At 40.5% G+C, this 14,056-nt stretch overlaps 1 protein-coding gene across 5 annotated transcripts in view; it reads right to left on the reverse strand.

Annotated features, from left to right (window-relative positions):
* LOC135113190 (intermembrane lipid transfer protein VPS13D-like) overlaps positions 1 to 14,056 on the reverse strand; it is a 475,970-nt gene that overhangs the window by 226,474 nt on the left and 235,440 nt on the right. For all 5 annotated transcript variants that reach the window (XM_064028315.1, XM_064028317.1, XM_064028314.1 and 2 more), the window contains 2 exons: positions 12,261 to 12,448; positions 11,385 to 11,483 (listed from right to left, as the gene is read on the reverse strand). In XM_064028315.1, the coding sequence (XP_063884385.1) occupies positions 11,385 to 11,483; positions 12,261 to 12,448 (287 nt within the window). The remainder of the gene's footprint in view (positions 1 to 11,384; positions 11,484 to 12,260; positions 12,449 to 14,056) is intronic.

A 14,056-nucleotide genomic window follows, 5' to 3' on the forward strand; every position in this document is an offset into this window, starting at 1 on the left:
ACTGCTATGGAAAATTCAAAATATAGGGGGTTTGCAAGGCAACACACTGAATTGGATTACAGACTTCTTGAGGGACAGAGAAATGAGAACAATAATAAAGGGAGAAAAATCAGAATGGTGTAGAGTTACAAGTGGAGTACCACAGGGGACAGTCTTAGCCCACGTAATGTTTCTGGTGTATGTCAACGATATGGTGGATGAGGTTGACAGTTATATGAGTGTTTGCAGACGATGCAAAATTATTGAAAAGAGTGGAAAACAATATGGATTGTGAAATATTACAGAAAGATCTAAATAAGATATATAAATGGAGTAAGAAATAGGAAATAGAATTCAATGCAAAGAAATGCAAGGTGATGGAATTAGGAAAAAAAGCAAAAGAAGATAGACAAGTTCTTACACCATAGGAGAAGATTTCAATTTTGTTTTCCTCTTCCAGGTCATGTTGTTGTTTTTTTTCCAGTTTTTTCACTCTTTCATTGAGGTCACTTTTCTTTTTTCATGTAGAAAGGACACTGGCCAAGGGCAACAAAAATCCAATAAATAAAAAAAATGCCCACTGAAATGCCAGTCCCACAAAAGGGTCAAAGCAGTGGTCAAAAATTGATGAATAAGTGTCTTGAAACCTCCCTCTTGAAGGAATTCAAGTCATAGGAAGGTGGAAATACAGAAGCAGGCAGGGAGTTCCAGAGTTTACCTGAGAAAGGGATGAATGATTGAGAATACTGGTTAACTCTTGCGTTAGAGAGGTGGACAGAATAGGGGTGAGAGAAAGAAGAAAGTCTTGTGCAGTGAGGCCGTGGGAGGAGGGGAAGCATGCAGTTAGCAAGATCAGAAGAGCAGTTAGCATGAAAATAGCGGTAGAAGACAGCTAGAGATGCAACATTGCGGCAATGAGAGAGAGGCTGAAGACAGTCAGTTAGAGGAGAGGAGTTGATGAGACAAAAAGCTGATCATTCCCTCCATTAAAACTACTTTCCTTCCTTGCATTTTTCCATGTCTTCCTCAAATCCTGGGAATAAGAACATAAGAACATAAGAAATAAGGGAAGGTGCAAGAAGTGACCAGGTTTACACGTGGCAGTCCCTGTATGAAATATACCTACCTATTTCTATATATTATCCCCATCCATAAATTTGTCTAATCTTCTCTTAAAGCTCTCTAATGTCCTAGCACTAACAACATGATTACTGAGTCCGTTCCACTCATCTAGAATGGTGACCCGGTTGGCAACATTCCACTTCCACCTATGGCGTCCGCCTTGCTAGAGGTTTTACTTATTTTATTATGTCTATTATTACTTAAATTTTCCCTTATTTTTTATTTCTGGAAACAGGACAACTTTACTTGAGCACAGCTCCTACTTGGGAACACATTCTAGGCTCCAAGTGGTGGCCGTGGTCAAGCAAAATCTTTCTCTGCTGGAGCTTGGATTGCTGCTTGTTTACTCAATGACGAGTCATGTGTGTGTGTCTCTTGCAGGGAATAAATGGAATATAACAAATTTTTTTTTACCAAATTTAACTTAACCCATCACCACACAGTCTAAGTAACTGGATTTAACTTATCTTTTTGCATTTAACTCAATAATCTCACCCACACACCCCTCAGTCCCTTGTTGAGAGTAAATACTATTTAACAAATGCTTCTGAATTCAACCCATGTAGCTGCCCGGAGGCAGCTAAAGGATTTTAGACCCACACGGTGACACAAATCGTTTATTACATTCGCGTCACCTTGTGGGTCTAAAATCCTTTAGCTGTCTCCAGGCAGCTACAGTCAAATGTTTTTTGGGGTCTTAAGGAGGCCTGTCACCAAGCAACACCTGCATCTGTATTGTAGTGGTCTGATCTTTCCTGAAGTAGTCACACTCACTTGGTGGTGGTACAAAGGAAGCTGCCCCTCTGGGCTTAGTCCCTGCTGGCCCTCGGCGCCTCGCGCCTGCCCATCTTATCCTTAGGTCAGCGATAGTTCCTGGGTGACCCATATGTCTCTCTACAGCTAAGCTCTCCACAACTTCACTACTGCGATTAACTACTATAATGAATTCAGTTTCCTTAATCTCTATTCTAATTAACTTAGTTTCCTCAGTGTTATACATGCCTCATATTAGTCTCTCACCACCAGCCTCACAGGACCTTGTGAGACAGCACATGTGGCAATTACACTCCCCTCATTCACTTAACTTTCATAGCACTGGAACTTAAGACAATACTAACTTATTACACTAGTTCATTCCAACTCTCATAACACAGAACATGTTATTTAGCATACATATTGTTTGTTCTTCCATCATTACTTCCATAACACTTCCATAACTGCCAGCATCACTGTTGGCAGTAACAACCCAGTTTAACCAAGTCATCTCACAGCTGCTTGTAGGGAGTGAAATTTAATAAATCTAATTGCATTCAGTTAACTCAGCCATCCCCACACCTGTTTGCAGGGATAAGCAGAATTTTGAAAATCTTTTTTTTGCATTAAGCAGAAACTAGTGTGTAATCCAATTAGCCAGAGAGAACTGCCTCTCTCTCTCCTTGGCTTGGCTAGGCTGCCCCCTGTCACTGTTGTTGACATCCCCAGGGCAGGTTCAAGTCTGAACTTGCCTCATGTACATGATTAAACTCAGAAAAATATGTCAATACTCCAGTTCTTTTCAATTAAAAAGTGAAATATAAATTAACATTAAATACTTATATGTACTGTTTTGACATTCAAATGCAAAAACATAATGGTTAGGATCTTTCTTAACAGCTAAGCATAGCACGTATAGCAAGTTTAGATTTTACTTTTACTCCTGGCTAAAAGTGACTTAAGAAAATTTTTTGTTTCTTATTCACACTTTTAGTATTTACTTTTAGCTGGGAGGAAATTTAAATGTTTTATAAGGAGTTTTTATGTATACAGGCCTAGGAGTCCAGGCACAGTACAGGTGGCCACACACACCTACAGCAAGGCCCAGCAGCAATCACTGGTTCATCCCTGCCCCTTCATAATAAGATTGCTTCCTAACCTCACACTTACTCCTAGACCACAGCAGATGCACAATACTTCCTACAGAGTGCCCTGAACCCTAACTGAATTCTTATGCTATTGTACCCCACCAAGTCTGCCCATGCCACCTCCCAGGGGTTGAGACTGGATCATTTTCATGCACTCACCACTGTTTCTCCATTCACTTCTATCATGTACAATTCTTGCTTGCTGAACAGCCATTCCTCTCTCATTCAGTGCTCTCTTTGCACAGTTTATCCACTCCAGGCATGGCCTTCATCTTAACCTTTCACTGTGCACATCAGACCATATTATTCTCTTTACTAGTTTACTGTCCTTCACCATCTCCACTTGCCTAAACCATTTTAACACACACTGATCTGCCCATCCTGCCAACTCTCTCAAAACACCAGTTCTTCTTATTTCCCCATTTCTTATTCTGTCCCTTCACATTACTCAGCACATGGTCCTACAACAATATTGTTTCCATTATGTTTAACTGTTTCTTCTCCTCTACTCCCCATGTTTCATGTTTCAGCACCATACATCACAGTAGGCACCATTCTTCCCTCACATAACCCTCTCTTTGTATTCACATCCATTGTTTTATGTTTAAAGATCTTTCTCAGTTCACTAAGTACTTTTCTTGCTTTTTTTTCACCCTGCACTTCATTTCTGTCTCAACTCTTCTTTCCAATGTAACTGCTGATACTAAATACTTGAAACAATTCACCTTTTCCAGCTCTTCTCTATTTAATCTTACATCCATCCTTTCACCATCTATCTCTCTCAAACATTTCATTACTCTACTTTTTACCATCACTTTCAGCCACCTCCTGCTACAAACATGCCTGAACTCCTCCACTAGTCTTTTCAACTTTCTCTCTGAACCAGATACCAGAGCTGTATTATCAGCAAATAGTAGCAGAATCAGATCCCAAATCCTTATGCTCCAACTGATCAAACTCAAGCCTTTGCTTAACACCCTCATATTCCCTTCCTTTACCACACCATTTATATGCAAACTGAACAGCCATGGTGACATTACACAACCCAGATGCAAACCTACTCTGACAGGGAAGAACTCAAGTCACATCATCACTAACTCTCACACATGCCCTGCTACCTGCATAAAAACTCTTCACTCCTTTCAGCAATCTGCCTCCAACTCTCTATACTTTCAGAAAACCTTGTAGTCCTTTCCTGTCAATCTTATCTTACACCTTTTCCAAGTCTATAAACATCAAAAAGACTTCCTTCTTTTCCCCTTCTCTAAAAGTAGGGTTCTCATTTTTATATTTTTTATTGTTTTTTACATTTATATTGCCTAAGAACTGCTGTGTGTTGATGATGAGTTTATTTTGATTATTATTATCCAATATTGTGTATATTTTCATCAAATACCACAGGCAAATTTATGTCACATATGCTAAGTTATATATAAGTAGTTTGCTTTGATGGCCTAATAGTACAGAAGAGCAGTTTGACCTGGGGACATTTGTGGTCCCTTCCCATCTGGGGAGAGGACCATAAATATCCCCAGGTCAAACTGCTCTTCTGATAACGACCCTAAGAGTCTTGACACTCTCCCTCAACTTTTTCTTTGCTAACTTTTGCAACATTCACAGTCCAAGATCTAATTTTCAATCTGTAGAATGCCACCTCTCCTCTACTAAACCTAATCTTCTTTTCCTCACTGAAACTCAGGCATCTGAGGCAACTGACAGTAGCCCCTTTTCTCTTCCCTCCACTTTCTCTATCCTCATTTTCAATCCAAAGCTGGATGTTGCATTTATGTGTGCAATGACTTAACATGCTCTCGTGCCCATGCTCATGAATCTTCTAAGTTTTCCATCATCTGGCTACGACTACAGAGTCACTCTCAAACTAAATTTATCTGTGCTGTATATCTCTCTCCTAACTCCTCTGACTATAAGAAATTCTTTGACTACTTAACTTCCAAAGTGGAGCACATTCTGATTCTCTTCCCTTTTGCAGAGATCTCCATTCTTGGAGACTTCAATGTTCACCACCAGCTTTGGCTTTCCTTTCCCTTCACTGATCATCCTGGTGAACTAGCCTTCAACTTTGCTATCCTCCACGACCTAGAGCAATTGGTGCAACACCCTACTCGTATTCCTGACCGTCTTGGAGATACGCCCAACATTCTTGACCTTTTCCTGACCTCTAATCCTTCTGCTTATGCTGTCATCCTCTCTTCTCCGTTGGGCTCCTCTGATCACAATCTCATATCTGTATCTTGTCCTATGGCTCCAGTCCTTTGCAATGATGTTTTCCATGCCCTTGCTGTCCTAAACCCTTGGAAGGATTATGGACCTGATGGGGTCCCTCCTATTGTTCTCTGAAACTGTGCCTCCGTGCTTGCACCTTGCCTAGTCAAACTCTTTCATCTCTGTCTGTCAACATCTACCTTTCCTCCTTGCTGGAAGTTTGCCTACATTCAGACTGTTCCTAAAAAGAGTGACTATTCTGATCCCTCAAACTACCGTCCTATTGCTTTAATTTCCTGCCAATATAAAGTTTTTTAATCTATCCTCAACAGGAAGATTCTTAAACATCTATCACTTCACAACCTTCTATCTGATCGCTAGTATGGGTTCCGTCAAGGCTGCTCTACTGGTGATATTCTGGCTTTCCCCCAACATACTCCCCATCTGGGGAGCGGACTACAAATGTCCCCAGGTCGGACTGCCCTTCTGACAACAACCCTAAGTGTCTTGACACCCCCCTCAACTTTTTCTTCATTAACTTCTGCAACATTCACAGTCTAAGATCTAATTTTCAATCTGTAGAACACCACCTCTCCACTTCTAAACCCCATCTTCTTTTTCCTCACTGAAACTCAGGTGTCTGAGGCAACTGACAGTAGTCCCTTTTCTGTTCCTCCCTACTTTCTCTATCTTCATTTTCAATCCAAATCACCCTCTCTTCTCTGTTGTGCTCCTCTGATCACAATCTCATATCTGTATCTTGTCCTATCACTCCAATCCCTCCTCAGGATCTCCCTAAGTGAAGGTGCCTCTGGCATTTTGCCTCTGCTAGTTGGGGGGACTTGAGGAGGTATTTTGCTGATTTTCCTTGGAATGACTACTGCTTCTGTGTCAGAGACCCGTCTTTGTGTGCTGAGCACATAACAGAATTGATAGTGTCTGGCATGGAGGTGTACATTCCTCTCTTTTTCTCAACCTAAACCTTCCAAATCTTAGTTTAACACAGCTTGTTCCTGTGCTATACATGATAGAGAGGTGGCCCACAAAAGTTACTTGAGCCTTCCATCACCAGAACCTCATGCACTTTATATTTCTGCCTGGAATCATGCCAAGTCTGTTCTCCAACTAGCCAAAACGTCCTTCATTAACATAAAGTGTCAAAATATTTCAATATGTAACTTCCCTCGTGACTTCTGGCATCTAGCCAAAAATATCTCCAATGACTTTGCTTCTTCTTCTTTCCCTCCTTTATTTCAACCAAATGGCACCATTGCTATCACATCTATCTCTAAATCTGAACTCTTCACTCAAACCTTTGCTAAAAACTCTACTTTGGACAATTCAGGGCTTGTTCCTCCTTCCCCACCCTCTGACTACTTCATGCTACCTATTAAAATTCTTTGCAATGATGTTTTCCATGGCCTTGCTGGCCTAAACCCTCAGAAGGCTTATGGACCGGATGGGGTTCCTCCTATTGTTCTAAGAAACTATGCCTCCGTGCTTGCACCTTGCTTAGTCAAACTCTTTCAGCTCTGTCTGTCAACATCTACCTTTCCTTCTTGCTGGAAGTTTGTCTACATTCAGCCTGTTCTTAAAAAGAGTGACCATTCTAATCCCTCAAACTACTGTCCTATTGATTTAATTTCCTGCTTATCTAAAGTTTTTGAATATATCCTCAACAGGAAGATTCCTAACCATTTCCTTCCAGCAATCGTATATATACAATTGCAAAAATGCGTCCGTAGTGACGGCGATCATACCGGTAATCAAGAATTTTCGCGCCTCAATTTTGAGGTCCAAGCGCGGTTTCTCGAGTCAGATGGTGTGAGTGGAAGTGTCTGGCATGTTTCCACATGTAGTGTTGTCACTAGCTCTGGAAATTTAGCGGTAACTAAGCTATTTTCCCTTTCTCCGGGCGACACTTGGCAACCCCAGCGACCTGCCGGGTGGAAAGCACTCGCCGGGTGGAAAGCACTATGATAAGTGTGAAGAGACATCCTGATAAGAGCCAAGGATCTCAGATCATAACTCACCATGGAGCAGGACACAACATATGTATTTAGCAGTGCTTCTGAGTTCGAAGACAGTGACAGTGAATATTTAGAAGAAGAAGCTGAAGAAAGCGAAGACATTAGTGAGGACTCGGAAAATGATTTACAGGATCCACCTGTTTTATCAGAACAGAGAGATGATACCTATCATTCTTTCATGTTAATTTTTTCATTATCTTCGATTTTATAATAAAATGGTAGAAGGTAACTTGTCAGAGAGAGAGAGAGAGAGAGAGAGAGAGAGAGAGAGAGAGAGAGAGAGAGAGAGAGAGAGAGAGAGAGAGAGAGAGAGAGAGAGAATGTTATTTGCCTGAAACTTGATGTGAAAAGGGATGAAATCTCTCTCTCTCTCTCTCTCTTATTGGAAACGTACAATTTCCCCTCCAAGATGAGAGAGAGAGAGAGAGAGAGAGAGAGAGAGAGAGAGAGAGAGAGAGAGAGAGAGAGAGAGAGAGAGAGAGAGAGAGAGAGAGAGAGAGAGAGTGTGTGTGTGCGCGCGCGGCGGCATCGCTCTCCGGGCTGTTTCTGGATGACGGATCACACAGCGGGAGGAGGAGGAATCCTTTATAAGGCATAAACTCAACTTTGAGAGGTCACATCGAGCTACAAAGTATATCATTGTATTCAGAATAACAAAGAGAAAATAATTATTAGTATTCAAACAATTTTCTGACAATTTCTAGGTTTACCATTTTTAGCCGTCATACAAAACGGAAAAATAATTTAAGCGCCGGAAGGAAAGGGTTAAACATCTATCATTTCACAAACCTCTATCTGATCGCCAGTATGGGTTCCGTCAAGGCCACTCTACTGGTGATATTCTGGCTTTCCTTACTGAGTCTTGGTCTCTTTTAGAGATTTTGGTGAAACTTTTGCTGTTGCCTTGGATATATCAAAAGCTTTTGATAGAGTCTGGCACAAAGCTTTGATTTCCAAACTACCCTCCTACAGCTTCTATCCTTCTCTCTGTAACTTCATTTCAAGTTTCCTTTCTGACTGTTCTATTGCTGCTGTGGTAGATGGTCAATGTTCTTCCCCTAAATCTATTAACAGTGGTGTTCCTCAGGGTTCTGTCCTGTTGCCCACTCTCTTCTTATTATTCATCAATGACCTTCTAAACTAAACTTCTTGTCCTATCCACTCCTACGCTGATGATACCACCCTGCACTTTTCTACATCTTTTCATAGATGTCCAACACTTCAGGAAGAAAAAATTTCACGCAGGGAAGCCACAGAATGCCTGACTTCTGATCTTTCTAAAATTTCTGATTGGGATAGAGCAAACTTGGTGTTGTTCAGTGTCTCAAAAACTCAATTGCTCCATCTATCAACTTGACACAACCTTCCAGACAACTATCTCCTCTTCTTCAGTGACACTCAACTGTCCCCCTCTTCTACACTGAACATCCTCGGTCTGTCCTTTCTTATAATCTGAACTTGAAACTTCACATCTCATCTCCAGCTTAAACAGCTTCTATGAAGTTAGGCATTGTGAGACGTCTTTGCCAGTTTTTCTCACCCCCAGCTGCTAACTCTGTACAGGGGCCTTATGTGTCCATGTATGGAGTATGCTTCACATGTCTGGTGGGGTTCCACCAGGGTGCAATCAAAAGCTTTTCGTCTCATCAACTCCTCTCCTCTAACTGACTGTCTTCAGTCTCTCTCTCATTGCCGCAATGTTGCATCTCTAGCTGTCTTCTGCTGTTATTTTCATGCTAACTGCTCTTCTGATCTTGCTAACTGCATGCCTCCCGTCCTCCCGCAGCCTCGCTGCACAAGACTTTCTTCTTTCACCCCTATTCTGTCCACCTCTCTAATGCAAAAGTTAACCGGTATTCTCAATCATTCATCCCTTTCTCTGGTAAACTCTGGAACTCCCTTCCTGCTTCTGTATTTCCTTGAATTCCTTCAAGAGGGAGGTTTCAAGACACTTATCCTTCAGTTTTTGACTACCACTTTGGACCCTTTTCTGGGACTGGCATCTCAGTGGGCTTTTTTTTTTAATTGGACTTTTATTGCCCTTGGCTAGTGTCCCTCCTACATAAAAATAAAAAAAACTATTCTACCCACCTCTCTAATGCAAGAGTTAACCAGTATTCTCAATTATTCATCACCATCACTTTCTCCGGTAAACTCTGAAACTTCCTGCCAGTTTCTGTATTTCTACCTTTCTAAGACTTGAATTTCTTCAAGAGGGAGGTTTCAAGACACTTATCCTTCAATTTTTGAATGCTGCTTTGGACCCTTTTCTGGGGATGGTATCTCAGTGGGCTTTTTTTTTTTATTGGATTTTTGTTGCCTTTGGCCAGTATCCCTCTTACAAAAAAAAACAAAAAAAAAACACTACTCAAAAGCAGATATCAAGGAAATGAAGTATAAATTCCTGAAATTGTAAAGTTGAAAAAATTCTAGGTAATTTTCTCATTGTTTCAGAAACACCCACCTCCTGCTGATAAGCTGTTACTGTAGTAGATTACTATAGTAAATTGCAGGAGGTAGGATTAACTAGTGGTGTGCCCACAGCTAACACCATCTCTTTCTTCAGTACAGTATAACTGAGGGAGGGCTATCCAGCTACCCTGACAAATTAGCATTGGGCAACAGCCCCAATCCTTCAGCACAGAATTTGAGGACTACCATGAAGGCATGGTATTCACCATATCACCTCCAGCACAAACTGGAATGATGTAGTGGAACAATTTAATTGCATCTATAAGTCACAGATCTCTGGTCTGAAGCTGGGACATTGGTTCTGGAATCACATGCCACTATAATTGGCTCACTACAGAGCACTGCACTAATAAACTGTCATTGGTGCTGATGTTGCATGGACCCTCAGTGTGACTAGAGTTACCAGTCTTCATAATCCCAGTCCTAGAGGAATGCAGCTAGAGATGGTAGGTTTGTCAGCAACAGGAGAGGAAAAGGAGGCACTGTAACACTCAACACAGGGTGGTGGTGCCCATCTTTAGAGCAGGGGACTATGTACATGTCTGGCACAATGGTCTTGTTCCCAAGATGGTTCCCTGCTACTTGCCTCCAACACTAGTTGAGGGACACGTGGGTCCATAACCTTACTGCCTTGCTGATGGATCAATCAGGAATGTGGCTCACTTCATACCAGTTGATCATTCAGAATGATCATATGGAGGCATACTAGGATGCATCAGAAGTACCACTATTATTGGGCAATCAAAGTAGAGCATAAAGACCAGCAGTCTGGAGGCTCAAAATATCCAGTTCCACATACAGAGGGTAAGGGGTCACCAAGGAGTGGGCAGGAACTACCACCTATCATTATCATTACTGGATGCAAGAGAAGGCTGGCTGACAGACTCGTTAAGTCATAAATGTTTTATGTTTGTCAAATTGTAACACCTAAGTTAAAAAAAGCAATGTACGAGTAGTGCTGTTGACTGGTCAAATACTGAACTGTTCACAGCAGTCACAGTTTCAAATCAGAATTGTGTTCAGTGATAGTGACAGGAATAAATGGGACTCAGGCACAGCAGGTTGACTGGTTCATGCTGCCTCTTCTTATCCTCCTGCCTGCCACTACTCAAGACATTACAGTGTAAGTATGGATGACCTCATTGCTGCAGGTTGCGAAAGAGAATTGCACAGTTGCCAAACATGCAAACACAAATCAGTTGCTGAATTGGCATCACTACAGGTGGCAAGGATAGCTGGTAAAGACTTAAAGAGTGTATATTCTTTGGGTGGCAGAGGCAGCAGCCCACTTCCTCCCTCCACACCAAAGTGAACCTAAACTGTATTTTGGACTTCTCTGTGGCTTGCTAGGGTTTTGATTCCCTTGCATTGCTGTATGACTTGAGGGCAAACTGACTCTCATGTTAAATGAAGCTTGCATCAGCATACTGTACATTAGTGGCTGTACATCTATAATCTCACATATATAATTACTAAATTCATCATAATTTTACATCAGTATAATTATGGTATTGCAAATTCAGGTCTACAAAATGAAACTGTATCTGTATCTATTATATAAATATGAATGATGACATTTTCTCTCCTGTGTGTGATGGTATTCTCTGCAGCTAGTTACTGTGCCAGGTTCTCAATCCCAATGTCATAGTGGACTCACCTGCTTTAATCCCAAATGGGCAAGGGACACCTCCAGAAGGGGAACATCACAATCACCACAGTCATCGATCACACAGATGTTCACACCACCAGTTTTGATCTGTGTTAAAATTTCACTTTTAATAAAAGTGGTAACTGTAAATATTTTTAGGTGCTTCAAACAGCCATCCATATTCCTATCCAAGACTGTATTCAATAAACATTTACTTTTTTCCATGTGTTCTTCAGTTCAGCAACATCATAAACCAGAAGCTCAATTTAAAGGAAATATTCAGCCAAGGACAATTCCAGTAAATCAGACTTTCCGTATGTGGACAATCTGTGAACCATTTCCTGCTTAAACCAACAATGCATGCCTGATCCAACTTGTACTTAGGCTTTTCAAAGATTTATTTTGCAGCATCTTTGATTCTTCAATAAAACTATTGAATAAATAAATAAAAGGAAAAATCCAAGTATTAAATCAAGAAAATACTTGAAAAAAATGGATACAATGATATTACAAAAATCTAAATAAACAAATAAGTTGTGGATATATGAAGACAAGCAGGTTAATACATATAGTAGTATAATATTGATAAAGATCCTGTATCATTCTATAAATCTAAATATTTAAAGCTCAGAACAGAATATTATATATTATGATTAAAGGTAAGTGCTGTAAGATATAAAAGAAATAAAACAATGCATGATAATGTGCAATCAATATCATTTACATAAAAAGAGGACTTCATGCAACCAAGATGGACACGAAATACTGTAAATTTCAGGATAAACAAATTGAGGTAAAGTGAATATGGTAATGAACTGCTGTGAAAACGGTAATCGGGTCTAATTGCATGTATACACCACAATTTGATAAATACATCATTTATACCTCAATGGCATGGAAGTTGATGGCCTTCTCCTGAGTGGAAGGAGTAGTAGGGAGAGTGGGGGCAGGCAGTGGGTGGGCATTGTGTGTTAGCCAGAGAGCCGCATCATCCAGCCGGCCTCCACATTCTTCTAGAGCATGCCGACAATCTGCCTCTTGGAAGCCCAGTGCAGACAGCTTCTCTACTTGAGCTGTTGGGGAGAGCAGCAGTAATGAGTTATAAATAAATGTTAGAATTCTGACTCATACAACCAATATTACCACATGGACATATTATCCTAGTTTGACACCATTAAGACTAATAAGGCTTACGTGAAAAAGGAATCAATTAAGTGTTTTTCTTTTTTTTCTATGAAAGAGAGACTGGTTACGGGCAACAAAATATGCAATAAAAGACCCACTGAAAGTGCCAGTCCATAAAGAAGACAGTCCAAAAGAATATCCTAAATAACAAGAAGTGTCTTGCAACTTCGCTCTTGAAGGAATTTATATGTTATAAAAGATCAACAACCTCCAACTTTACTACAGCATCTGAAGGTATGTCTGCCTACAATCAACTCAAAGTTATCTTGAAAACTCCATATGCAGTAAAATCTTGATGAAAATCTGATTTATGTGAAATATCACTGAAAACCCTTTGAAACCCCTCCTGCTGGCTCAGGATTTTCAGTTTCATCCCCTTCCTCCCTCTTAAGCCTCCTCTTGCACCTTGCTCTGAGGACACAATGTCAAAAAGGACTGCTGTTTCTGATTCTGACTGAAGGGTGGAAGGCTCGGGTTTTCCATCAACACCACCCTCATGCAATCCCATTTACAGTTTCTTTGTGGTTTGATCTGCTCTCTTGTTTCTCTCAAATATAATTGAATTTTCCTAGTACTTTTCTCTGTTTCTTTCCAAAAACTATGTAGTATTTCTACTGTTGTTTCATTGTCACTAATAATTCATTGTCACCAATTCATTTTCTCCTCAGGTTTTCATCTTTTCCATTATGCTTGTTATCAGTCTGTTCCCTTTCTCCTGAACCAAGCAGCTGCAGGTAAACAAAGAACCTAACCTCTTTTTTGTCCTTTATTATATGAGCTGTCACATTAGAAGAACCATTCACGCCAAAATAAACAAAGTGAGAAAAATGTGCTCAAAGTTTAGCAAACTTCCAACAACCATAACTTTCTCATTATATATGCTATGACAATGAACTTGGTCTCAAAATGACCACTAGACAATCAAAATCATGATGGTCTCAAAAAATGGTTGATATCATGATATTCACTACCTAATATTTCACGTATTTGTTGCAAATTGTATCACGGTTTTGGAAATTCACTGAAGTTTGCATTTTTCTCTGAATACTGCGCACAATGAAAATTTGTGAATATTGGAACATATAAATACAAAATAACAATATTAACAATAACATAAAGTGAAAAAATGGTGAAGAAGCTGGGCAATCACTTAAGGGCTGCTTATCCAGTTACACTCCATTGCCATTACTATTATCCCATAGAAAAGGGCGTCTCTTCAAGGTCACTGCATCACTCATATCACCATGAGGGAAGTGACAGCCCTGCAAGCCCCTCCTCTTTCACAACACGCTGTACACCACTGTCAAACATTTTTGGGAAAGTTTGGGGAGTGTAGCACTAATACACCCATACAGAGCAGTAAAGCTGGGAGCGTCCTTTTTGCCTCAACCAAGACACCAAAACAAAAGGAATTAATGGCAAGTGAATGCCACTGGCCTACCAATAGCTGAGAGTGTCATGTTATCACAGGGGAAGGCTCTGATTGGTTGATGCCC

This window comes from Scylla paramamosain, chromosome 25 (genome assembly GCF_035594125.1).
Source record: "Scylla paramamosain isolate STU-SP2022 chromosome 25, ASM3559412v1, whole genome shotgun sequence".
Lineage (NCBI taxonomy): Eukaryota > Metazoa > Arthropoda > Malacostraca > Decapoda > Portunidae > Scylla > Scylla paramamosain.